This window comes from Phoca vitulina, unplaced genomic scaffold (genome assembly GCF_004348235.1).
Source record: "Phoca vitulina isolate PV1807 unplaced genomic scaffold, GSC_HSeal_1.0 scaffold84, whole genome shotgun sequence".
NCBI lineage: Eukaryota > Metazoa > Chordata > Mammalia > Carnivora > Phocidae > Phoca > Phoca vitulina.
The window spans coordinates 5,128,524-5,154,924 of record NW_022589787.1 but is presented as its reverse complement, the minus strand read 5'-3'; the positions used below and the strand labels follow the sequence as shown (position 1 = coordinate 5,154,924).

Genomic DNA, 26,401 nt, shown 5'->3' with positions numbered 1-26,401 from the left:
GGACCATTTCATTGTTATAAAATGTCCTTTGTTTCCAATAACAATTTTTGTCTTAAAAATCTATTTTGTTTCACATTAGTATAATCACCCCAGTTCTCTTTTGTGTATAAGTAAATATTCATTAATTTAAAAAATTGTAAATGTGTATCATTCTACAACATCTTAAAGTTCATTTTTATGGCAGATGAACATAATAATCTACTCAATAACTTTTTAAAGTTCTGTATATGATATAAAAAGATTTTAGGGCCTTTAAAATCAAGGAATCACTCACAATCTTTCCTAGTGGGGAAACATAGAATGTTGGGGACAGGGAACAGCAACTCCTTTTACTGTAATGAATATAGTTTGGTCATCAGTGCTTATGGAGTCAGGGATTGCTGCCACAGCAGTAGCTGGAGTGTGAATGACACTCCTGAAGTGAAAACTGGTCCAAGGATGCCAGTGGCCAATGCAATGAGACCCTCTTTCACTGCTACATTTCCCAGCACCATTGACCACTATACAGCACATGCATTTGGAGGTTAGAAAAAAAAATGCGTTACTAAAATGGGGAGAAACCTGGGATACCAGGTACCAAGGGATGGGGAAATGACAAGCTTCTGGTCACCCTTTTGTCAAAGGGTACAAATCAGCTCCAAATCTTCTAGTCCTTCCACTCACACACCCCAGGAAGAGCTTGTATTTGCTGAAATCCAAAAGCTGTTTAGATCACCCTCACATTTTAAGCCATTAGGCACAATTTTTCTGCTTCCATGGATATTAATAAGTCAGATTTTCTATCTGGATACCTGTCCCACACCCCTTACTACAGACCAATGTGAAGCTCCTCCAGGTGGTCCCCAAAGGCCTCAAACCAGTAGCATCCCTTGTGCTCTGCCTTGAAGGAGGTCCATGGCTCTGCTTACCCATCCACAGCCTCCTCACTGAGCTGGCTACCTCAGGTTCCTTCCTCCTTCTGCAGCCATGAGCTCCTGGGTGCTTGCATTCCATAATAGCCCTTAGTCCCTGTCATGAATAGATATTTTTCTCTTATGTTCTAAGCCCAGTTGGTTTCCACAGTTTCATCTTCAAACATCACTGTACCTAAAGATCCTAAAGTCACTCACCAGATAACCTCAGGAGGCACTCATTCAAGCCTACACCCACACTCCTTTTCCCAGCTGATGCCCAGGACACTTCAAGTCCTCTGGGCTCAGCAAGAACAGAGAGTAACAGAATTGTAGAACATTGGGAGGATTTTGTTTGTCTGTTTGACTACACTCATGTGTCCTCTACCCTTCACTCCTTAGGTATGGGCTGCAGGAGGTACCAATACCTAAGTTGTATGGGTTTTTGTCTCACATTGGAAAACTTGGGTGCTAACTGGGGGCTGAATGGCTGTTTATGACAGTTGAACTATAAAACAAAGAAATGCTGTGCAAATACAAAAGAGACTTGTCAGGATGATAACATCAATTGGCAGGGACACTGTCCAACCATGGACTTGTGGCTTTTAAAACCTTCCATTTAGTTATGTAAGTGCAACAGAAATATCCTTAAGATATGACCTTATAGCACAAAATTAGAGATAGCCATCTAGTTTATTTACCTTCTGGATTATACCACAGAAAAACTCCTTCAATTCATATGTGCTCCTACAGCAATAACAGAAGTTGCTGCAAACAGCAAAGCTAGAGTCCATCACTATGTCCTTTACTAATTAAGTAATGCCTTTACTTCAAAAAATGTGTAAAAATATGCCACAGTTTTCAGAGTTCTTTAAAAAGGACTAAGAATAAAGAAATTTTCTTTCCAAACACCAACATACCTAGATGAGTGTATTAATTAAAATCAATCTGAGGGGTGCCTGGGTGGCTCAGTCATTAAGCGTCTGCCTTCGGCTCAGGTCATGATCCCAGGGTCCTGGGATCGAGTCCCACATCGGGCTCCCTCCTCGAGGGGAAGCCTGCTTCTCCCTCTCCCACTCCCGCTGCTTGTGTTCCTGCTCTCGCTATCTCTGTCTCTGTCAAATAAATAAATAAAATCTTTAAAAAATAAAAAAATAAAAAAATAAATAAAATCAATCTGAGCACTAGTATTCAGATTTATACATGGATTTAGTACTTGAAGTCCTTTTGTACATCAATTATTAAATATGTAGAACTTATTTTCCTAAAGAAATAGTTGGGCAGTCTTGAAAAAGAAACAAAGTTGTAGGACTTATACCATCTGACTTTAAGATTTACTATAAAACTACATAATCAAGACAGTGTGGTACTGGCATAAGGATAGACATATACAATGAAACAGAACAGAGTTCTGAAAGAGACCTACACATGTACAGTCAAATCACAGACTGAAGCAGCAGTATAATTCAATGGGGAAGTCTCTGTAATAAATGGTGCTGCATCAACTGGATATTCGTTGGGAAAATACTGAACCTTGATTCATGCCTCACCTATGGACGAAAGTTAACTCAAGATAGTTTACAGACCTAAAGGTAAAAGATAAAGCTATAAACTACTAGAGGAAAGCACAGGAGGATACCACCATGGCTGAGGAGAAACAAAGATTTCTTAGGCAAAAATCAAATCAAAAAGCATCAATGACATAGAAGAAACAAAAAAAGCTACAGAGGTTGGAAGATGGTGGCAGAGTAGGACCCTAGGTTCCCCTCATCCCACGAATACAACTAGATAACTATCCTACCATCCTAAATACCCCCAGAAATTGACCTAAAGACTGGCAGAATAAACTCCACACTAAATGTAGAGAAGACGCCACATCACTGAAAAGAAGTGCAGAGACATGGTTTGGGAGAGAAACCGTGGCCACTGTGGTGGAGAGAAAGCCACAGTCATGGAGAAGGGTGAGAGACAGGCTAGCATATAGGGGAGCCCTCAGGGAAAACAAATCCCCATAGCAATTGGCTTGGAAAGCAAGAGGGGCCAAATTTCTTGAGTTCTGGCAACTAGCCAGGCTTAAAACCTGGTTTTAAAAGTCATCAGACTTGGCCAGGATAGAGACCAGAGGGCATCCTGCTGGTCTTAGAGAGAAGGCAGGCAACAACCCCTGGACATACAGTGTGGAAACAAGCAATCTGAAGAGCGCCTAGGGCACACAGTGGGAAGATTATTCACTCCTTTCAGAGCTCGTCCTGGAAAGTCAGTGTTCACAGAGAGACCCCTCCAAGAACAAAGCAACTGGCTGGTGCCATTTCCCTCCCCTGCCTCTCATAAGCACAGGGCCACCTGCAGGAACCAGCACAGCACTGAAACTACCTAACGTGCTTACACCAAGCCCCACCCCCACACACACACTCTGCTGGAACCACCCCTCTCAGTCACCCTTGCCTCAGTCCCAGCACAGCAGGTCCCCACCCCCAGAAGACCAGCCCAAACCCCTGCTCACACTGTGCCTCCACGACCTGGGAGGTTTTGCAGAGCCTCGGTTTAGGTGATGGTGGTGACAGGTCTCATTTCACGAACAGACCAGAGCACACCTAATGAAAATGTGCCACATTCAGGCCAGGGACCCAACACTGCCCACAAAAGGCAAAGACAGCCTCTGCAGATGACTGGCCTAAATGATAAAGCAGCTAGGACAAAACAGCAGAACACATACAGCACACACTGGAGATACTCCTGGAAGTGCCAGGCCCTGGGCGACAGAGGACACCACACTGCAGGGCACTACATGGCCTAGTCTTCATAAGATCACTACTTTCAAGACCAGGAGATGCACAGAGACTCAGACAAAATGAGAAGACAGAGGAATTTATCCCAAATGAAAGAACAGGACAAGTCATGGCCAGAGATCTAAGTAAAACAGACATAAGTAACTAGCCTGATAAAAGAATTTAAAATAACGATCGTAAGGATACTCACTGGACTTGAGCAAAGAGTGGAAGACATGAGTGAGACCCTTAACACAGAAATAAGGCATAACATAGCAGACTATGAAATAAGTCAGGCTGAGAAAGACAAATACCATTTGATCTCAAGGATATGTGGAATTTAAGAAAGAAAACAGATGAACATATTGGAAGGGGGAAAAGAAAAGTCATAAGTGACTCTTAACGACAGGGAACAAACTGAGGGTTCATGGAGGGAGGTGGGGGGGGGGGATGGGCCAGATGGGTGATGGGTATTAAAGAGAGCACTTGTTGTGATAAGCACTGGGTGTTCAGTGATGAATCACTGAATTCTACTCCAGAAACCAATATTGCACTATGTGTTAACTAACAAAATTTAAATTAAAAAAAAAATTGAAAAAAGATAACATAGCAGAGATAAAGGGCTCAATAAACGAAATGAGAAACAAGCTTAACGGAATGAATTAGTGACCTAGGAGACAGAGTAATGGAAATTAATCAGCTGAAAAAAAAGAAAGAAAAAAGAATTATGCAAAATGAGAATAGACTTAGGGAACTCTGTGACTCCATCAAATGTAATAACATTTGTATTACGTCAGTCCCAGAAAAAGAGAGAAAAAAGGGAGCAGAAAATGTAATTGAAGAAATAATAGCTGAAAACTTTCCTAAGCTGGGGAAAGAAAAAATATCCAGATCCAGGAGGCACAGAGAAACACCTACAAAATCAACAAAAGCAGATCCACACCAAGACATATTGTAATTAAATTGGTAAAATATAATGAAAAAGAAAAACATTTTAAGTGTAAAACAAAAGACAATAACTTACATGGGAAAACCCATAAAGCTAGCAGGGGATTCTTCAGCAAAAACTTTGCAAGCCAGAAGAGAGTCGCATAATATATTCAAAGTGATGAATGGGGAAAATCTGCAACCAAGAATAGTCTATCCAGCAAGGCTATCATTCACAATAAAGGAGGGATAAAGATTTTCCCATACAAACAAAAACTAAAGGAGTCTGTGATCATTAAACCAGCTCCGCAAGAAATATTAAAGGGGACTCTTTGACTGGAAAGGAGAGACCAAAAGTGACAGTATAGAGATAGAAACCATAAAAGCAGTAAAAATGAATGTTTCTGTAAAAAATCAAAGAACTCACAAAAAAAAAGATATATAATAACAAATAGCTAAAACATGGGGAGGAGAAGAGTAATGATGGGTTCAAACTTAAACGACCATCAACTTAATATACACTGCTATAAGCACAAGAGGTTATATACAAACCTAAAGGTAACCATATATCAAAAGCCATTAACAAACAGGCAAAGAATAAACAGAAAGAAAATATATCACTAAAAAAAATCAGCAAACCTTGAAAGAGAACAAGAGATCAGAGAAAATCTTCAGAAACAACCATAAAACAAATAATAAAACAACAAATATATATCTATCAATAATTACTTTGAATGTAAATGAACTGAATGCTTCAATCAGAGACATAGGGTGATATAATAGATAAAAAAACAACACCCATCTATATGGGAGAGAGACTCATTTCAGATGTAAAGACACCTGCTGACTGAAAGTGAGGGGATGGAGAAACATCTATCATGCAAATGGATGTCAAAAGAAAATGTGCAAAGAATACTTATATTGGACAAAATAGACTTTAAAACAAAGGCTATAACAAGAAACAAAGAAGGACACTATAGAATACTAAAGACAATCCAACAAGAATATACAACAATTGTAAATATTTATGCACTTCACACGGGAGCACCCAAATATATAAAACAGTCAATAACAAACATAAAGGAACTAATTGATAATAATACAATAATAGTAGGGGACTTTAATATCCCACTTACATCAATAGACAGAGAAAGAGAAAATCTAAAGAGAAAATCAAGGAAAAAATGGTTTGAATGACATACTGGAAGGTTTGGATTTAACAGATATATTCAGAATACTGCATCCTAAAACAGAACACACATTCTTTTCAAATGCACATGGAACATTCTCTAGAATAAATCACATATTAGCCAACAAAACAAACTGTGACAAATTCAAGAAGATCAAAGTCATACCATGCATCTTTTCTGACCACAATGCTATGAAACTAGAAGTCAACCACAAGAAAAAATTTGGAAACACCAAAGATACATGGGGTTAAATAACATGCTACTAAACAATGAAAGGGTCAGACAGGAAATCGAAGAAGAAATTAAAAAGTACATGGAAACAAATGAAAATGATAACACAACAGTCCAATACCTTTGAGATGCAGCAAGCGGTTCTAAGAGGGGAAGTTTATAGCAATACAGGCCTACCTTAAGAAGCAAGAAAAATCTCAAAAAAACAACCTAACCTTTCTAGCACCTAACAGAGCTAGAAAAAGAATGACAACCAAAACCTAAAACCAGCAGAAGGAAGGAAATAATAAAGATCAGGGAAAAAAAAAATAAAACAAAAACAAAAAAAAAAAAAAAAAAATAGAACAGATCAATGAAAACAATAGAAACAGATGATTGAACTGGCTCTTTGAAAATATCAATAGAACTGATAAACCTCTAGCTAGACTTACCAAGAAAAAGACAAAGACTAAAAAAATAATATCACAAACGAGAGAGGAGAAATAACAACCAACACCACAGAAATACAATCATAAGAAAATATTATGAAAAACTATATGCCAACAGATTAGACAACCTAGAAGAAAAGGATAAATTCCTAGGAACATATAAACTACAAAAACTGCAACAGGAAGAAACAGAAAATTTGAACCGACTGATAATCAGGAAAGAAATTGAACCATTAATCAAAAATGTCCCAGCGGGGAACCTGGGTGGCTCAGTCGTTAAGCGTCTGCCTTCAGCTCAGGTCATGATCCCAGGATCCTGGGATCGAGCCCCGCATTGGGCTTCCTGCTCTGCAGGAAGCCTGCTTCTCCCTCTCCCACTACCCCCTGCTTGTGTTCCCTCTTTCGCTGTGTCTCTGTCAAATAAATAAAATCTTTAAAAAAAAAAAACAAAAATGTCCCAGCAAACAAAAGTACAGGGCCAGATGCCTTCACAGGTGAATTCTACCAAGCATTTAAAGAGGAGTTAAAGCCAATTCTTCTCAAACTATTCCAAAAAAGGAAAAGGAAGAAAAACTTCCAAATTCCAATTAATTATATGTGGCCAGCATTACCCTGATACCAAAACAGGGTACCACTGAGAAAGAGAAAAATAGGCCAATATCCCTGATGAACATAGATGCAAAAATCCTCAACAAAATGTTAGCAAACCCAGTCCAACAATACATTAAAAGACTTTTTTTATTTTAAAGATTTTTATTTATTTATTTGACAGAGAGAGAGACAGCAAGAGAGGGAACACAAGCAGGAGGAGTGGGGGAGGGAAAAGCAGGCTTCCTGCTGAGCAGGGAGCCCGATGCAGGGGTCGATCCCCGGACCCTGGGATCATGACCTGAGCCGAAGGCAGACACTTAACGACTGAGCCACCCAGGTGCCCCACATTAAAAGAATTATTCAACACAATCGAGTGAGAGATTTATTCCTGGGTTGTAAGTGTGGTTCAATATTCTCAAATCAATCAACGTGATACACCACATTAATAAAAGAAAGGATAAAAACCCTATGATCTTTTCAATAGATGCAGAAAAAGCATTTGACAAAGTACAACATCCATTCATGATAAAAACCCTCAACAAAGTAGGGACAGAGGGAACATACTTCAACATAATAAAGGCCATCTATGAAAAACCCACAGCTAATATCATCTTCAATGGGAAAAACTGAGTGCTTTTCCTCTACGGTCAGGAACAAAACAGAGATGCCCACTCTCACCACTGTTATTTAACATAGTATGAAGTCCTTGCCACAGCATCCAAAAAGAAAGAAAAGGCATCCAAATTGGCAAGGAAGAAGAAAAACTTTCACTATTTGTGGATGACATGATACTCTATATAGAAAACCTGAAAGACTCCACCAAAAAATTGCTAGAACTGTATACGTGACTTCAGCAAAGTCACAGGACACAAAATCAACATACGGAAGTCTGCTGCATTTCTATATACCAATAATGAAGCAGCAGAAAGAGAAATTAAGGAATCACTCCCATTTACAATTGTACCAAAAACAATAAGATACCTAGGAATAAAACTAATGTAAGAGGTGAAAGACCTGTACTCTGAACAGTTTTGTTAAACACTGATAAAAGAAATTGAAGATGACACAAAGAAATGGAAAAACATTCCACATTCATGGATTAGAAGAACAAATATTGTTAAAATGCTTATAATACCCAAAGCAATCTATACATTTCATGCAATCCCTATCCAAATACCAACAGTATTTTTCACAGAGCTAGAACAAACAATCCTAAAATTTGTATGGAACCACAAAAGACCCCAAATAGCCAAAGCAATCTTGAAGGAAAAATGTAAAGCTGGAGGCATCACAATTCCGGACTTCAAGTTATATTACAAAACTGTAATATAATCAACACAATACGGTACTGGCACAAAAAAGACACATAGATCAACAGAATAGAAAACCCAGAAATGAACCCCCAATTATATGGTCAATCTTCGTTCAACAAAGCAGGAAGGAACATGCAATGAAAAAAAGACTGTCTCTTCAACAAATGGTGTTGGGAATACTAGACAGCAACATGCAAAAGAATGAAAATGGACCACTTTTTTACACCATACACACACAAAAAACTGAAAATGGATTAGAGACTTAAATGTGAGACGTAAAATCATAAAAATCCTAACAGAGAACACAAGAAGTATACTCTCTGACATCGGCCACAGCAACTTCTTTCTAGACTTGTCTTCTGTGGCAAGGGAAACAAAAGCAAAAATAAACTACTGAGATTCATCAAAATAAAAAGCGTGTGCACAGCAAACAATCAACAAAACTAAAAGGCAACCTACGGAATGGGAAAAGATTTTTGCAAATGACATATCTGATAAAAGGTTAGCATCCACAATATATAAAGAACTTATAAAACTTGGGCACCTGGCTGGCTCAGTTGGTGGAGCATGTGACTCTCGATCTTGGGGTCGTGGGTTCAAGCCCCACATTGGGTGTAGAGATTACTTAAAAATAAAATCTTAACAAAAAAAAAGAACTACTAAAACTCAATACCCAGAAAACAAATAATCTAATTTAAAAATGGGCATGGGGCACCTGGGTGGCTCAGTCATTAAGGGTCTGCCTCCAGCTCAGGTCATGATCCCAAGATCCTGGGATCGAGCCCCGCATCAGGCTCCCTGCTCTGCGGGAAGCCTGCTTCTCCCTCCCCCACTTCCCCTGCTTGTGTTCCCTCTCACTGTGTCTCTCTCTGTCAAATAAATAAATAAAAATATTTAAAAAATAATAATAAAAATAAAAAATAAAAATGGGCAGAAGACATGAACAGACATTTCTCCAAAGACATACAGATTGCCAACAGACACAAGAATAAGATGTTCATCATCACTTACATCAGAGAAATGCAAATCAAAACGACAATAAGATATCACCTCACACCTGTCAGAATGGCTAAAACCAACAACACAAGAAACAGGTTTTGGTGAGGATGTGGAGAAAAAGGAACACTTGTGTACATTGGTGGCAACGCAAATTGGTGCAGCCACTATAGGAAACAGTATGGAGGTTCTTCAAAAAGTTAAAAATAGAGCTACCCTATGACCCAGCAATTGCACTACCAGGTATTTACCCAAAGAATACAAAAACACTAGTTCAAAGAGTACATGCATCCCTATGTGTACAGCAGCATTATTTGCAATAGCCAAGATATGGAAGCAGCCCAAATGTCCACCAACAGATGAGTGGATAAAGAAGATGTGGTATATATATACAATGGAATTATTATTTAGCCATTAAAAAGAATGAAATCTTGCCATTGGCAACAACACGGATAGAGCTAGAGATTATAATGCTAAGTGAAATAAGCCAGTCAGAGAAAGATAAATACCATATGATGTCACTCATATGTAGAATTTAAGAAACAAAACAAGCAAAGGCAGGGGGAAGGAGAGACAAATCAAGAAACAGGACTCTTTTTTTTTCCTTTTTTTTTTATTATGTTATGTTAATCACCATATATTACATCATTAGTTTCTGATGTAGTGTGCCATGATTGTTTGCGTATAACACCCAGTGCTCCATGCAGTATGTGCCCTCTTTAATACCCATCACCAGGCTAACCCATCCCCCCACCCCCCTCCCTTCTAGAACCCTCAGTTTGTTTCTCAGAGTCCACAGTCTCTTGTGGTTCGTCTCCCCCTCCAATTCCCCCCCCTTCATTTTACCCTTCCTGCTATCTTTTTTTTTTTTAACATATAATGTATTATTCGTTTCAGAGGTACAGATCTGTGATTCAACAGTCTTACACAATTCACAGTGCTCACCATAGCACATACCCTCCCCAGTGTCTATCACGCAGCCACCCCATCCCTCCCAACCCCACCACTCCAGTAACCCTCAGTTTGTTTCCTGAGATTAAGAATTCCTCGTATCAGTGAGGTCATATGATACATGTCTTTCTCTGATTGACTTATTTCGCTCAGCATAACACCCTCCAGTTCCATCCACGTCGTTGCAAATGGCAAGATCTCATTCCTTTTGATGGCTGCATAATATTCCATTGTGTGTGTGTGTGTGTGTGTGTGTGTGTGTGTGTGTGTATACACCACATCTTCTTTATCCATTCATCTGTCAATGGACATCTGGGCTCTTTCCATAGTTTGGCTATTGTGGACATTGCTGCTATAAACATCGGGGTGCACGTACCCCTTCGGATCCCTACATTTGTATCTTTGGGGTAAATACCCAGTAGTGCAATTGCTGGGTCGTACGGTAGCTCTACAGAAACAGGACTCTTAATTAGAGAGATCAAACTGATGGTTATTTAGAGGGGAGTAGGGTGGGGATAGGTTAAATAGGTGATGGGGATTAAGGAGTGCACTTGTGATGAGTATCAGGTGATTTATGGAATTGTTGAATCACTACATTGTACACCTGAAACTAATATAACACTGTATGTTAACTGGAATTAAAATTTAAAAAAAAAAGTTGCACTTTATCAACATTTAAATTTTCTGTTCTTCCAAATGCACCATTAAAAAAATGAAAAGGCAAGCCACAGAGAAAGATCTGCAATTCCTATATCTGACGAAGGACTTGTGTCTAGAATATATATACAATGAATAATAAAAAGATACAATCCAATAAAACATAGGCAAAACTCTTTAAAAGACACCTCACTAAAGAGCATATACAAATGGCCAATAAACTCATTAAAAGATACTCAATATTGAGGCACCTGGGTGGTGCAATCGGTTAAGCAACCCACTCTTGTTTTCAGCTCAGGTCATGATCTCAGGGTTGTGGGATTGAGCCCCACGTCAGGCTCCACACTCAGCGTGGAATCTGCTTGAGATTCCCTCTCCCTCTGCCCCTCTAGCTTGTGTGCACGTGCACTCTCTCTCTCAAATAAATCTTAAAAAAAAAAAAAAGGACACTGGGTATCATATGGTATTAGGGAAATGTAAATCAAAGTCACGAGATACCACTACACACTCACCAGAAAGGCTAAAATTAAACAGGTGATGACATGAAATGTTGAAGAGACTGTGGAACACCTGAAACCCTCATACATTGCTAATGAGAATGTAAAATGGTACAATTATAGTGGGAAAATGTTTAGTAGTTTCTTAAAATTTAATTATATACCTACTCCATGATCCAACACTATTACTCCAAAGTATTTACTGGAAAGAAATGAAAACATTATGTTTTAAAATGAATTATATCGTCACTGCACCTTTATTCAAATAGTAAAAATTTGGAAACAACCAAAATGTTCATCACAGGAGAATGAATAAGCAAATTATGTTATATTCAAACAATGGAACACTATTCAGCAATATAAGAAACGTACTACTGATACACACACGATGATGAATCTTCAAACCACGCTGAGCAAAAAAAAAGAAAAGTAGACGTAAGAAAATACATACTGTATGAATCCACTTATATGAAGTTCAAGAATAGGCAAAACTAATTCACTCTATGCAGAAAGGTATCAGAAGAGTGGGCACTCTGGTGTGGGGAGGATAGAAAGAAAAAGGACATGAGGGAACTTTCTAGGGTTATGGCAATAATCAATTTCCTTTACTGGGGTGTCGGTTACACAAGTATATTTATTTGTCAAAACTCATCAAACTGTACCCTTATGATTTGTGCAATTTACTCTATGTAATTATACTCCAATATTTTTTAAAAGAAATAGTTTATAAACAATATTTAAACTTCTAGGTTAGCCCACACAATGTTGACCATAATGCATTAACTTCTGTGATAAAGTTTCTCTGTTTCTTCAGAAAATGACATTCTGTGTTTCAGAAGGAAAATGAATACGGTATATATTAACACATTCTCCTTTCTCATCCTACTCCCTCCAGGAAGCTCAGTGCAACAGTTGTATTCTATTTCCTTACTCTGCCCATCTATGTACTAGAACCATCAGGTACACAGTCCTTAGTAAATACAAAGACTTAAAAAGACTCCCAAGGCATGGTTTCTGCCCTTAAAGAGCATCCAGTTTCTCCTTGCCATAATTGCAGAGCTTTTTCTCCCAGTTTTTTCCTCACAGAGATGGAGGCTGCCCCAGACACACCCTGAAGGCAGAAAAGCCAAGGTGGTTGATTCCTGCTTCCATGACAGGTAGATGTCAGATATTTATACCTGTACTAGTGTGCTCTACTGACGTGAACAGAACAATCTAGGATAATGAGCTCTCATTCATGACTACTAGAATGGAACTATAAGAGATAAGCCAAAATTGTCGGAAAATGAATTTTGGGCATACATGTTTGTATTTCCACTACATTTAAATATGAGCATGATGGGGCGCCTGGGTGGCTCAGTCGTTAAGCGTCTGCCTTTGGCTCAGGTCATGACCCCAGGGTCCTGGGATCGAGCCCCGCACTGGGCTCCCTGCTCAGTAGGAAGCCTGCTTCTCCCTCTCCCACTCCCCTGCTTGTGTTCCCTCTTGCTGTGTCTCTCTGTCAAATAAATAAATAAAATCTTTATTTTGAAAAAATATAAATAAATAAATAAATATGAGCATGCCTCTCAAGCACTGCTGGTGGGAATGGAATAGATATGATACATATATATTCCTAGAAATCAATTTGGCTATACACACACACACACACACACACACACACACGTATAAATATATACAGTTTGTAAAAACATCACTTTTAAAATTCTATTGCAAGGGAGCTACCCAAAGGAAATAACCCACAAAGATTTACATGCAAGGATATTCAATATAACATATTACATTAACAAAGAAACTAGAAACACCCATGTCCTACGAAAGGAGAATGGTAACATTTATGCAGCCACTGAATATTTTTTCAAAGAATATTTAACAACATGAGATGAATTCATGACAGATGGAGCATAACCACAGGATATAAACTGACACAGCATAGACTCACGTATGTTCTGTCCCATTTTTAAAAGTACATGTGATGGGCATTAAGGAGGGCACGTGATGTGATGAGCACTGGGTGTTATAGGCAAAGGATGAATTACTAAAAACTACATTTGAAACTATGTTGGCTAATTGAATTTAAATTTTTTAAAAAGTACATGAAGAGCTGTACTACCTAAGAGCAATATATGGGCCAAAACTGGATCCTGATTCTAAAAGATAAAGTGAGGGAAACTTGAGATAATCACAGAATATTAAACACTGACCATGAGAATATTAAAGAACGATTGTTAATTTTTAGGTACAATAAATATATTATGGTTTTATTTAACGAAGAGATATGTACTGAAATATCTAGATGAGATAGTATTCTGCTTGAAATTTGGGTAAAAAATTCCACTGGGGTGGGGGTGAAGGGATGGCACTTGAGGTATAGACGAAATAAGATTGGCCAAACTGATGATTGTTGAAGCTAAGTGATAGGTACCATGGGGGTCTATTACACTATTTTTTCTATGTATGTGTTTGACATTTCCCATAATAAAAAGTGGGTTTTTTTTAAAGATTTTAAGGATACATATTTTTGGAATATCTGATGGGTGGTGTTTATTACTTTATACCCTAGATCAGTGTTAGATATATTTTGTATGTACAATTTTTTCATTAAAATTCTATTTTGAAAGATAAGTATCGAAAGTGACTAGGAAGAGGGGCGCCTCGGTGGCTCAGTCAGTTAAGCGTCCACCTTCAGCTCAGGTCATGATCCCAACGTCCTGGGATCAGCCCCACATCGGGCTCCTTGCTCAGTAGGGAGCCTGCTTCTCCCTCTCCCTACTGCTCCCCCTGCTTATGCTCTCTGCCAAATGAATGAATAAAATCTTTAAAGAAAAAAAAAGAAAATGATTAGGAAGAAATACACCCTAAATATAACAGCAGTTATCTCAAGTTGAGGAGGTGATACTTTTTATTTTCCTATTCATAGTTTTATGTACTTCCCAGATTTAAAACAATGGCCAAAAACTCTACAGTCAGGAAGAAGATGCTTTTTTAAAGAACATGACATGCCCACGTTCTGGGAATTCATGACACACTCTGCTGAATAATTACATCATCCCAAAGAGCTCTGACTGGGCATGAACAAGCAAGGCAAACCCTCTGCCTGCCTACTGTCCCCTGGGTCGAGGGCACTGCCTTTCAGGCTGTTCCAGGCAATGTCTAGGGGCCAGTTCAAAGTCACAAGTTCCTGGCCCAGAAGTATTAGGGAGTTTGGGCTTAGGGAGTGTGGGATTGTGCATATTACTTTTTGAAAAGTGGTATTTCAGTTTGTATTCAAATTCCAGTTAGTTAACATACAATGTAATATTAGTCTCAGGTGTACAATGTAACACTTCCATACATCACCTGGTGCTCATCACAACAAGTGACCTCTTCAATCCCCATCACCTATTTAATGTGAAGAATGGTCTTTTCTAGTCCCTCATAGTTAAAAAAAAATTTTTAAAGGATCGTTTCCTCATCAAGGACTTAATTAAAAGATTGAAAATATAAATAGCATTATATTTTATACTATATCTATAAATATTTTTGAGGAAAACATATACTCTGTCCAACAGCAGGCCAATAAGACCAAGGGGTATTTTGCTTATATCATATGAAAATGAGAATAGATTATATTTCTAAGATTTTATTTATTTAGAGAGAAAGAGAGAGTGCACGAGCAGAGCGAGGGGCAGAGGGACAGAGAGAATCCCAAGCAGACTCTGTGCTGAGCGTCCATCCGGGACTTGATCCCACAACCCTGAGAGCATGACCCAAGCCAAAATCAAGAGTTGGACGCTTAACTGATTGAGCTACCCAGGCTCCCCGAGAATAAATTATTTGCCCTAATGTCTTCAGGTATTATCCACATTTATAATAACTCAGTATCAGATTACCAAATAAACTGTGAATCCCCTCAAGAGAAAAGTCTTATCCTCTGCAGGTGAACTTGTCTATCTTCCCCCTTACCTTTCCTACAGGGACCAGGGTAAAATAGATGATCTTCATAATCAGCATGAGCTGGGTTCAAATCCTGACACCAGCAGTCCCATATCAGGTGCATGCCTCAACTTCTTCTTCTGTATCACACCTCAGGGGATCCATGCCCTCATACATTCCCCTCCCACCCTGAACCTGGACTGGCCCTGAGAAGGCCAATAAAATGTGGCTGAAGTAGCACTGCAAGACTTCTCAGATCAGGCCACAAATATCTACACAGCTTCCACCATGGTCCTGGGAGGTTTGGTCTAGGGGAAACTACCCACCATGTAAGGGGTCTGACTTCCCTTAGACCACCACAGTGTAAGGAAGCCCAAGGTGGCAACATGTGAAGAGACTACATGGAGAGATGGAGGAAGGGAAAAAAGCAGAAGGGACAGAAAAAAAAAAAAAAAAAGCAGAAGGGACAGAATGAGAGAGGGGGGCTCAGGAAGCTGACAGATACATGAGTCTGGGATACCATGGGTCTTCTATAAGCCTCCTTTATCTTCTCTGCTTATGGAAACAGTATCAGTTAAACCAGGTACAGGCTGCAGAGCTACTCTCCCACTATTCTCACCATGTTCCTTATCGATGATCTCTCCTCAGGGCTAGACAGAGATCAGACAGGTGTAGATGTTCAGATCTAGCAGTAACTCTGGCCTCCTTTACTTAGTAGGGCCACAGACAAATGAGGTTAGCTTTAAGTAACTTGAAGAACGCTCTGAAATATAAGGTTCAGTTTTACCCTCTTCACGCCACAGTTACTCCTGACCAGTTAGATAGCATTACTGAGTGTCCACCACATGCGTCCCAAGTGGACAGGAGCTATGCCCTGCCTTGACAAGCCAAGATCCAGGGGAACACAGACAAGTAAACAGGACATCATCCCATGGGTTTCAGGGGCAGAAGGGTGTTGAGGACTAGTACTGAGGAAACACATGGGAGAGGCAACTGACCCCATCTGGCAAGGTCAGGAGGGTTCACAGAAGCAGTGGAAATTAACCACAGACCAAAGGGCTACAGGGATGAAGACAACATGTGCCTGTCTTGTCTCTGGGTGTAGAGGCACATGTGCCGAACACGTGTGTCTGGAGATGGCTGGAGAGGCAAGGAGAAAGCACACAAATATCCCACAGCCAGGAAAAACGCGCCCTTCAGAAACGATGTACAGAAAGGCTTGGGGCAGCAGGTGGAACGCCTGAATTACCGGTTTCCACTCTAAAGACAATTCACTCACCTTCTGAGTGTCTTAACAGTGGGACTATACCTTTAGGCTGTACTCCTCAGCAAGGAGACTATGAAATCTGAAAAGGATTTTTTTATTGTGGTAAAATATACATAACATTAAATTTACCATTTTAAACATTTTTAAGTGTGTGATTCTATGACATTAAGTACAGTCACATTGTTGTGCAACCATTACCACCACTGATCTCCAGAACTTTTTCATCTTCCCAAACAGAAACACTGTACCCATTAAACACTAACTCTCCATTCCCTGCTTCCTGGGGTCCTGCCACCTCCATCCTACTTTCTTTGTCTGTGAATTTGACTAGGTACCTCATATGAGTGAAATCATAAAGTGTATGTCCTTTTCTGACTGGCTTATTTCACTTAGCATATTGTCCTCAAGGTTGATCTATGTTGTAGCCTGTGTCAGAATTAACATCTTTTTAAGGCTAAATAACATTCCCTTGAATGTATATGCCACAATTTGTTTATCCATTCATCTGTCAATGGATATTTGGGTTGTTTCCACCTTTTGTCTATGCTACGTCCTTAGGTTCCTGCTATAAACATGGGTGTACAAATATTTGTTCAAGACACTGCTTTCACTTCTTTTGGGTCTATACCCAGAAGTGGATTGCTGGATCATATAGTAATTCTATGTTTAATCTTTTGAGGACTCGCCATACTGTTTTTCATAGCAATTGCACCATTTTACATTCCCATGAACAGTTTACAAGAGTTCCAATTTCTCCACATCCTCACCAATACTTGTGATTTTATGTTTTGTTTTTTGTTTTGTTTTTACAATAGCCATTCGAATGAGTAGGAGATGGCATCTCCTGGTTTTGACGAAAGGGATTTTAAAAAGATCAGCTGGTTCATCCTGGTCTAGGGCATTCTACATAGAGTAACTTACTATGCAATTCTCCAAAGCCTGCAGCAAATTCAAACACATGACTCTCCTGAGATTGTTTCCACAAAGCCTGCTCGAGGGCAGGATACCGCCCTCATGTCATCAGACTCCCTGGGCATCCTCACCTATGTGCACAAAAATTCTAAAAGTTGTAACTGGCTTCCACAAATGCTTTCACACCCAATGATTACCTTGTTTCTCTCACTAAGTTCTGCTTTAACTGGGTTCTAACACTAGAAATGATCTGTGTGCCCTCTTCCCTCTTCCCACGCAGAGTCCTTCAAAGGCTCCCCAGGAGTCAGGCAATCCACCATGAGCTTGTGTTATGGAGAATGCTCCTGGACTATCTGGGTACTCCATTCACTGGGAAGGCCCTTTCAAAAGTTCATGAAAGTTTGTAACAGAGGAAGCCTTGCCCCAAAATCCCCAGTAGAAGGGCTGAGACCAGAACTTACCTCTCCTGAAGCTAAAACTCCAAAGAAATGCTCTCATGTGGCAATTCGTTTAAAGTTGAAACTTTCAGGGGGCGCCTGGGTGGCTCAGTCTGCCTTTGGCTCAGGTCATGATCCCAGGGTCTGGAATGGAGCCCCACATTGGGCTCTCTGCTCAGCGGGGAGTCTGCTTCTCCCTCACCCTCTCCCTCTCCCTCTGCCTGCCGCTCCCCCTGCTGTGCATTCTCTCTGTCAAATAAATAAATAAAATCTTAAAAAAAAAAAAAAAAGGAAACTTTCAGTGAGACAGGTTTTTATAGTGTAAGAAACTGACCAGTCTCCTTTAATGCAAGAACTTGACTTCCTAGTTCTTAGCTACCTCTTTCCTCCTATCTCCTCCATTTCAGGCATTTCATAATAGTCAACTCTGCCGCTTGTTAGCAGAGGTGGGAAAAGATTTTAGGGAGAGTAGAGTCTAAAACTGCATATCCTCAATACCTACAACAGTGCCTAGCACATAATAAGAGCTTCATGAATATCTGTTGAACAAATCAAAACTAAATTTATCAAAACAAATGTATATGTCTGTCTTCTATCACTATGAGCAACCCAACTAACTTGAATCTGTGGCAGTGGGTGGTAAGTGGGAAAGTATGAAATTAGCAAATATCACATTTTCACTTTTATTAATTTAAAGGCATAGTATGTAGTTATAAATAACAGTATCAATCATGGCTGGGTTTTTTTCTGGTTGATTTGTTTCTTATTTTCTTATTCACTAATTCCCTCAAACACATAAGCTGAGCTAAAACACTAAAGTGTTAACTTTAGTTTTACTCAATAACTTTTTTATTAACTAAAGTCTGTATTAAAGCTTCCTTAGATTTTCCCTAATATTGTCATGTGTCCTTAGACTCCTGTGACAGTCTCTCAGACTTTACAACCTCAGCAAAGGACTGGTCAGATATTTTGCAGGCTGTTCCTCAATTCATGTTTGTCTGATGTTTTTCTCATAGTGAGACTGGGGTTGTTTTTGGAAGGAGCATCACAGAGGTGGAGTTCTCCTCCCACACATTTTACCCATGGGCACATGTGTTGTTTATTTTTGAGTCACAGCAAACACTTCACACTGATAGGTGCTCCCTGAAAACTACCACTGCCGGACGTGTCTTCACATCTGCATCCTAAGGAAGTCATACTTGCTTTTATTTAGATTTTATGTAAACCTCAGTGTTTTCACTTCGAAGTTTAATTCTTTAAACGAATATCCATGATTTTATATTTTCATTTGAGATTACAGGCCCCTTTATCTCTTTCCTGAAGGGACTCCTGGCTCACCATCCAGGACACTCTGAGAAAGTTTCACCTGTGTTCTGGAATCAGAACTATTAAATAAGTTTATTTATTCTCAAACCCATGACCTGGTGGTCTCATTTTCCCCAGAGAACTCTTAACACCATTCTTACGAAAATATGGCTAACAACCACAAGATTCCCTGTCCTTCTGGAAGCAGCATTTCTTTTCAGTTTCAAAGCATGTTACATCTTGCATTCAGTAAACTGTCTCAGACCTCTCTTAAAACAGAGGGACGCTGGCAAAGAACTATGCTACATCTCTCACTTTCCACATTACTAAGGAGTGGGGTTTGGTGGTGTATCTACCAAGGGAATACTAAGTTGGTCCATTTTTTGCTTTTTAAAAAAATCTGCCCTTCGCTTTCTTCACATTAAGGATCACTTGTAATCAGATGGCTCAAGTCTAAACCAGAGTGGCTCAATCAAGGACTCCTGGAACAGAAGCTAAAGAAAAGTACAGACCTCTTGCTTGACCCTGAGAGTGAGCGCCCCCTTGACCCACCTGTCCCGCCCTGGCCTGCCTAGTGCACAGTTCTTATTTCTGCACTGGCGTGGCCACTGCAGCGTGACGGGGGCGGGGGGGGGGGGCGCAAATGAGCGGGTCTTGCTCTCCCAAGTGCACTCGAGGCCGGGGCCACAGCCAAGGCGAAAGGGCTGTCGCTCCTTCTGGGCAAGTACTGCGCTTCGACCATTTCGGGCATACTATAAACGGGAAGGTTTCCCCAGCAGCGGAGGGGTGCGGGTGACAGGGACGCCTGGGCTCCAACCGGAGGGCAGGTTAGTAGTAGGCTGCGCGGCTGCAGAGGGAGTGGGAGGGTCTGGGAAGGAAGATAGAAGTCAGCTAGAGAAACCCTATCAAACTGAACAAGGCCTCTCCAGCCGCTAGGGAGGGAGAAAAAGGGTGGGGGAGACACAACTACCAGGGCGGGCAAAACAGGGCAGCGGCTGTTACGCTTCTGGGGCGCAGGGCCGCGACCGTGCCTGCGCTTCAGGTGGGCGAAGAGCTTCCCGCCCGCGCAGCCCGCCCCCCCCCCCGAGGTGCTCCGCCTTCTGCCTGGGCCCGGCCCTGAGCGGCGACCCAAACACCCCCCAACATGCGGCCGCTCCCCTTTCCACCGCCCGGCGGCTGTTCCCTCCACCCCCACCCCCGACCCAGAGCACAGCCCGCGCGGCCCGCCCTACCTCGCCGCTTGGCGCGCACGATGCCCTTTTTTTGAAGCACGAACGTGGACCCATTCACCAGGCTCGACACGACGGCCACGCCCAGGCCGAGCGACACGGCGGCGGGGCTCGGGCTGCGCGCCCCCTCCCCGGCCGCCGCCGCTGCCGCCGCTGCAGTCCCCATGCCGCCCGCGCCCGCCCTCCGCGCCTGCGCCTGCGCGCCGCGCGCGCCCGGGCCGGAGGTGGGGGTTGGGGGGTGGACCCGCGGATCCGCGGGACCCGGACAGAGTGGAGGGTGGGGTTGGGATCTGAGCGTCCGCGGGGCAGCGACGGAGTGGGGGGTGGGGAGGATTCCGAGTTCCGCCGAGGCGGAAAAAAGGACGAGGGGAACTTGGGCTCCGCGACAAGTTTGCGGTGGGGAACTCTGGGCTAGGCGAGTGGGGGTGAAGCCCGGGTTCCGCGGACCCGGGAGATGGAGGATGGATCCGGGGCTCCGGGAGGATAGTGAGAGTGGAAAGGAGAAGAGTGACAGTGAGGAAGGAATTGAGAGGGGAGTGGTAAGAGGGGCGGTGTTGAGGAAAGGGAAAAGGCGGTGGGTGGGTGGGTGGAGGTAGGGTTCCCAGATTTGGCAAATGAAAATACAGGAATCCCACTAACTTTTATCTCAGATAAATAATTTTTTAGTATGGGTCCCATGCAATACTTGGGACCAGAAGGGGACCAGCAGGACGCAGCCTTTGCTGGGATCACGATCCCCACAAAGCCTCAAGGCAGAGGCCAACGGGGAATCTCTGGTAGGGCCTGAAATCTGGACGACTCAGCTGTAGACACTCAAATGGGACCGCTGACTGGGGTGAAGTCAAGTTGCCTCCACAATGGAGCAGTGAGCTTGTAACCGTACTGTCTAATTTCCTAATTTATTTTCAATAAAATATATCAAAATTAGGGAACGAGAAAATAGTTACTTAAAAATTCCACAATCCCACAACCCTAGCCTAATTATTATTTAGGTGTTTTCCCTTAGGATACATACTTTTACGTATTTCCAATTACAATATACAAAATATCCATTTTATTTAATGTCATAATCAGTTTTCGTGTTGCCACATAATTATTATTTTAATGACAGTATAATTTCCAATAAAGTTAATTACCATAATTTGTCCAACTATTTAGCAATTGTTGGTTGTTTGGCTACCAGGTTTTTTTCTATTATAAATGATGCTGTAATAAACATCTTCATAAACTTTGAAACTAGGTTAAAGTGTATAAATCTATATCTACAGCATTATTTTTTAAAGATTTTATTTATTTATTTGACAGAGACACAGTGAGAGAGGGAACACAAGCAGAGGGAGTGGGAGAGGGAGAAGCAGGCTTCCTGCTGAGCAGGGAGCCCGATGCGGGGCTCGATCCCAGGACCCTGGGATCATGAGCTGAGCCAAAGGCAGACGCTTAACGACTGAGCCACCCAGGCACCCTATCTACAGCATTATTAGTTTGTGGAGCAATATGAAATCTTATACTATTCTGTATGAAAACTTTCATGCTGAATGAATCTAGCCCATTGTTTATTCTTTTTTCTTGTAACATACAGTTGACTCTTGAACAACCCCGGTTTGAACTGCTTGGGTCCACTTATACTCATGTTTTTTACAATATGGTACTATAAATGTATTTTTCCTTCCTTATGATTTTCTTGATGTTTTCTGTAACTTACTTTATTGTAAGACTACAGTATATAATACATATAACATATAAAATATGTGTTAATCTTCTGTTTATGTTATTGGTAAGGCTTCTGGTCAACAATAGGTTATTAGTAGTACTTAAGTTTTTAGGGAATCAAAAGGTATACACGGATTTTCCTGTGCAGGGAAAGAGTCGGTGCCCTTAACCCCCACATTGTTCAAGGGTCAGTTGTATATAACATAAAACTTGCCATTTTAACCATTTTTTTAACGTACAATTCACTGGCATTAATTATGTTGACGATGTTGTGCAACCCTCACCACCGTCTATTTCTAAAACTTTTCCATCATCTGAAACGGAAACTCTGTAGCCATTAAGCAGTCATCCCCATTTCTCCTTCCCCCTACTCCTTGGTAATTTATAATCTACTTTCAGTCTCTATGAATTTGCACATTTTAGATCTTTTGTTTAAATGGAATTATACAATATTTGTCCTTCTGTGGCTGGCTTATTTCACTTAGCTTGGTTTTCACTTGGTTCTAAGGTTCATCCATATTGTAGCATGTGTCAGAACTTGATTCCTTTTTATAGCTGAGTATTATTCCATTGTATGTATATACAACATTTTGTTTATCTGTTATTTGTTGATGGACGCTTGGGTTGTTCCCACCTTTCAACTTCTGTGAATGATATTGCAAAGACCATGGGCATGAAAGTATCTGTTTGAGTACCTGACTTAAAATATTTTGGGTATAGTGTACCTAAGAGTGGAATTGCTGAGTCATATGGTAATTCTATGTTTAGGTTTTTGAGGAACTGCCAAACTTCATCATAGTCTCTGCACCATTTTACATTCCTACCAGCAATATACAAGGGTTCCAATTTCTCCACATTCTCATCAATACTTGTCATTTTCCAGTTGTCTTTTTTTTAATAGCTATCCTAGTAGGTGTAAAGGGGTTGCTTTTTCTTTTTAAATATACCTGTGAGCATAAGTGGTATTTCCTGAAATAAGCAATAACTTCTATCATGAATCTCAGCAGAAGCAAGCAAATGAAAGCAGCAGCAACAGCATTGCCAACATAATCATAATTATTTACTTTTCTAATAATGTCAGTATTATTTAATATATGTATATGTATTTATGTATATTTTAAATAATGCCTTCAGAGCTTTTGGCAAAAAAAGTCATGCTCATTAAAAAAACAACTCAGTGAATTCAGTAAGTGCCAGAGAATATAAAACCTCACCCCAAATTCCATCACCCTAAAATAACTATTATTACCATTAAGAACTCCACTCCAAACATTTTTCCAGATAAGTATATGAGTAAAAGGATCGATGTTATCAAATGGGCAGGCACATATGGTATTTTAATTTGAAAGAGAAAACTATATATTACTTGGATTTAACATTTAAAAAGCTGGAATAAAAATGAAGCTGAGATAAATACTATTCTACCACAATAGACTCTAGTTCCTAAAAGATGCCTCTAAAATTGAGGTCAGTGAAAAACATTATGAGATGGGAGTTATTATGTTTCTCTTAACTCTTAACTTTTAAAACAGTATCACTTGACTCCTTGCAATGACAAATGAGGAAATCAGCTCACTTACCAGCTCCTTGTGATTTTTTTTTTTTTACTTTGTCAAGGTATATAACATTTAGAGACTACCCTGTGTTAATAATTCTATATTTGTACAATCTTAAATATATATTTAACTGGGTTCATTATTCACATCATCCTTTAACCAATTTTTTCTATCTTTCAATTCACTAGAAAATTTTCACTGAACATATATTAAAAATAAACAACCATGGATGCTATAATCTTTGAGTTCTTTTGTTATGGAATGTTTGCCTGAACCACAAAATGGACAAATATAATTTTTCAAACTGTACTTTCTTTCCCTAAAACATTGTAGGCATTGTCTCATCTTCTGGCATTAAATGTTATGTTAAGAGTCTGAAGTCACATTGAACACAAATGAGGTTAATGTTAAAGAATGTTAATGTTAAAAAATGATGGTTAATTTTGTTGGGTGTGCTAATGAAATTGTGGTTGTATTAATATCTTTATTACAGACAACTACTGAAGTATTTATATGTGAAATGATTATGTTGGGGATTTGCTTTTTAAAATTTCATAAGGAAATAAAATGAGTGTGTAGCGTATGTGTAAATGGATTTATCAAGCAAATGACACCTGTTACCACCTCCAGGCAAGGACGAGTCCTGCTGCATGGAGGATAGCAAAATAGGGTATGGATACCTGCCACCAAGAGCAGTAGTCACAAGATGTCTACTCACTCCATGGTTTATAAATGCCGGGGTCACCAAGAGAGACATGATTCACATAGGCACTGGAGAGACCAACACTTAACTCTCACACAGAAGAACCAGAGCAAGATCAGCTTCAACAACGGGTTTTAGTCTGTCATGGTCAACAGGTCCCAGCCTGTGGCCAATGCAGGGCAATGGTCTGTATTCACCCCTCTTTTGCTACAAGCTAAGGACCCCATTCCCTCCCTGCTGGGAATGGATATAGTAGTGGGGTTGGTCAAGTGCCGTATGATGCACAAGCTTAAGCAGAACAAAGGAGTACACAGAATCTGAAGCAGGGAAAGTTATTGCCACACAAGGTGATAAACCCAGCATAAACTGCCAAGGCTCTATATGTCTTGAAAAAGAAGTATTCTAGGCCCTACATCCATTCTCATGCAGCCAAGCAGGGGTCAGAAGACTGCACACATGTGATTGCCTTTCCCATCAAGATTAAAAGAGTAGAAACACTAGAAAGTTGCTAATTAAGTTGGGTGACAAGTAAAAGTATATGAGAATTGCATGCTATTCTCTCTTTATGTGTTTGTAAACATTCTTTTTTTCTTTTTAAGTAGGTTCCATGCCCAGCATGGAGGCTAATGTGGGGCCTGAACTCACAACCCTGAGATCAAAACCTGAGCTTAGATCAAGAGTCAGATGCTCAACTGACTGAGCCACCCAGGCATCCCTGCAAATATTCTTAATAGAAGTATTTGTGGGTTTTTTTTTTTAAACTCTGAAGTCAGACTGATTTTCAAAAATATTTTTTTATTTCTGTGTTTGAGAAGAGTTTAAATACAAATAAGGAGTCAGGAAAGATTGAATAATCTGTCTTTTTCCTTCATTATAAAATATTTCAAATGCATATCAAAGTGCAGAGAATAACACTTTAAAAAAGCCATGTACTCATCCCTTCAAATCAATCTAATCCTAATATTTTAATGTATTTGGCTCAAATTTTTAAAGGAAATATATAATAGCAAAGGCTCTCTTTTATTCCATCTCTCTTTCTTCTGCCTGGCATCTGCAGAATTAGTTATTATCCTTGAAGCTCAATAACTCATTTAAGATATATCACAGTATTGACCAATCTGTACCATTTCTCCTAGGACAAAGTGTATCCTTTCTTTTGTAGATTGTTTTTCCTTCTTTCAGCAATTTTCTTTTTTTAAAAAATATTTTATCTATTTATTTGAGGGGCAGAGAGAGAGAGAGAGCAAGCACGAGTGGGGGGAGGGGCAGAGGAGGAGGGAGAAGCAGGCTCCCCATTGAGCAGGGAGCCCAAGGTGGGGCTTGATCCCAGGACCCCGAGATCATGCCCTGAGCTGAAGGCGGATGCTAACAGCCTGAGCTACCCAGGGGGCCCCAGCAATTTTCTACCACTGTGTTTTTAAATATCCCCAAGATACCCCTCCCCTTCTTATGTTCTGTAAGGTGAGTTCTCTATTTTAAGAACACTAGTTATCCTTATGTTGGATAGTCTTTTGTTACATTTGTTTTCTTCTTAACTATCTTGATATTTATCCTCTATGTCTACAACCACTAATAAAATAATGGTGATATTCTATTTGTTTCATTAGCTCTGAAATTTTATTTTTCACCGAATCTGTTGTTGTGTACAGCTTGGTCTACCCATATCTATATATCTATATCTATATCTATCATCTCCCCTACCCAGATCAAAATATAGCGGATATCTAGGACCCCAGAATTTCCTTCTTGAAAACTTCCAAACTCATTCTATGAGGCCAGCATTACCTTGATCACAAAACCAGACAAAGACCCCACCATTATAATTGGAAAATTACAGACCAATATCTCTGATGAACATGGATGCCAAAATTCTCACCAAGATACTAGTCAATAGCATGAACAGTACATTCAAAGGATTCTTCACCAAC

General features: G+C 40.2%; 1 protein-coding gene across 1 annotated transcript in view; it reads right to left on the bottom strand.

The window, feature by feature from the left end:
- The window catches only part of NIPA1 (NIPA magnesium transporter 1), an 81,430-nt gene extending 60,760 nt beyond the window's left edge, over positions 1 to 20,670 (bottom strand). The window contains exon 1 of the mRNA XM_032395390.1: positions 20,508 to 20,670. Within this exon, the coding sequence (XP_032251281.1) occupies positions 20,508 to 20,670 (163 nt within the window). The remainder of the gene's footprint in view (positions 1 to 20,507) is intronic.
- Between the last annotated feature and the right edge of the window lie 5,731 nt (positions 20,671 to 26,401).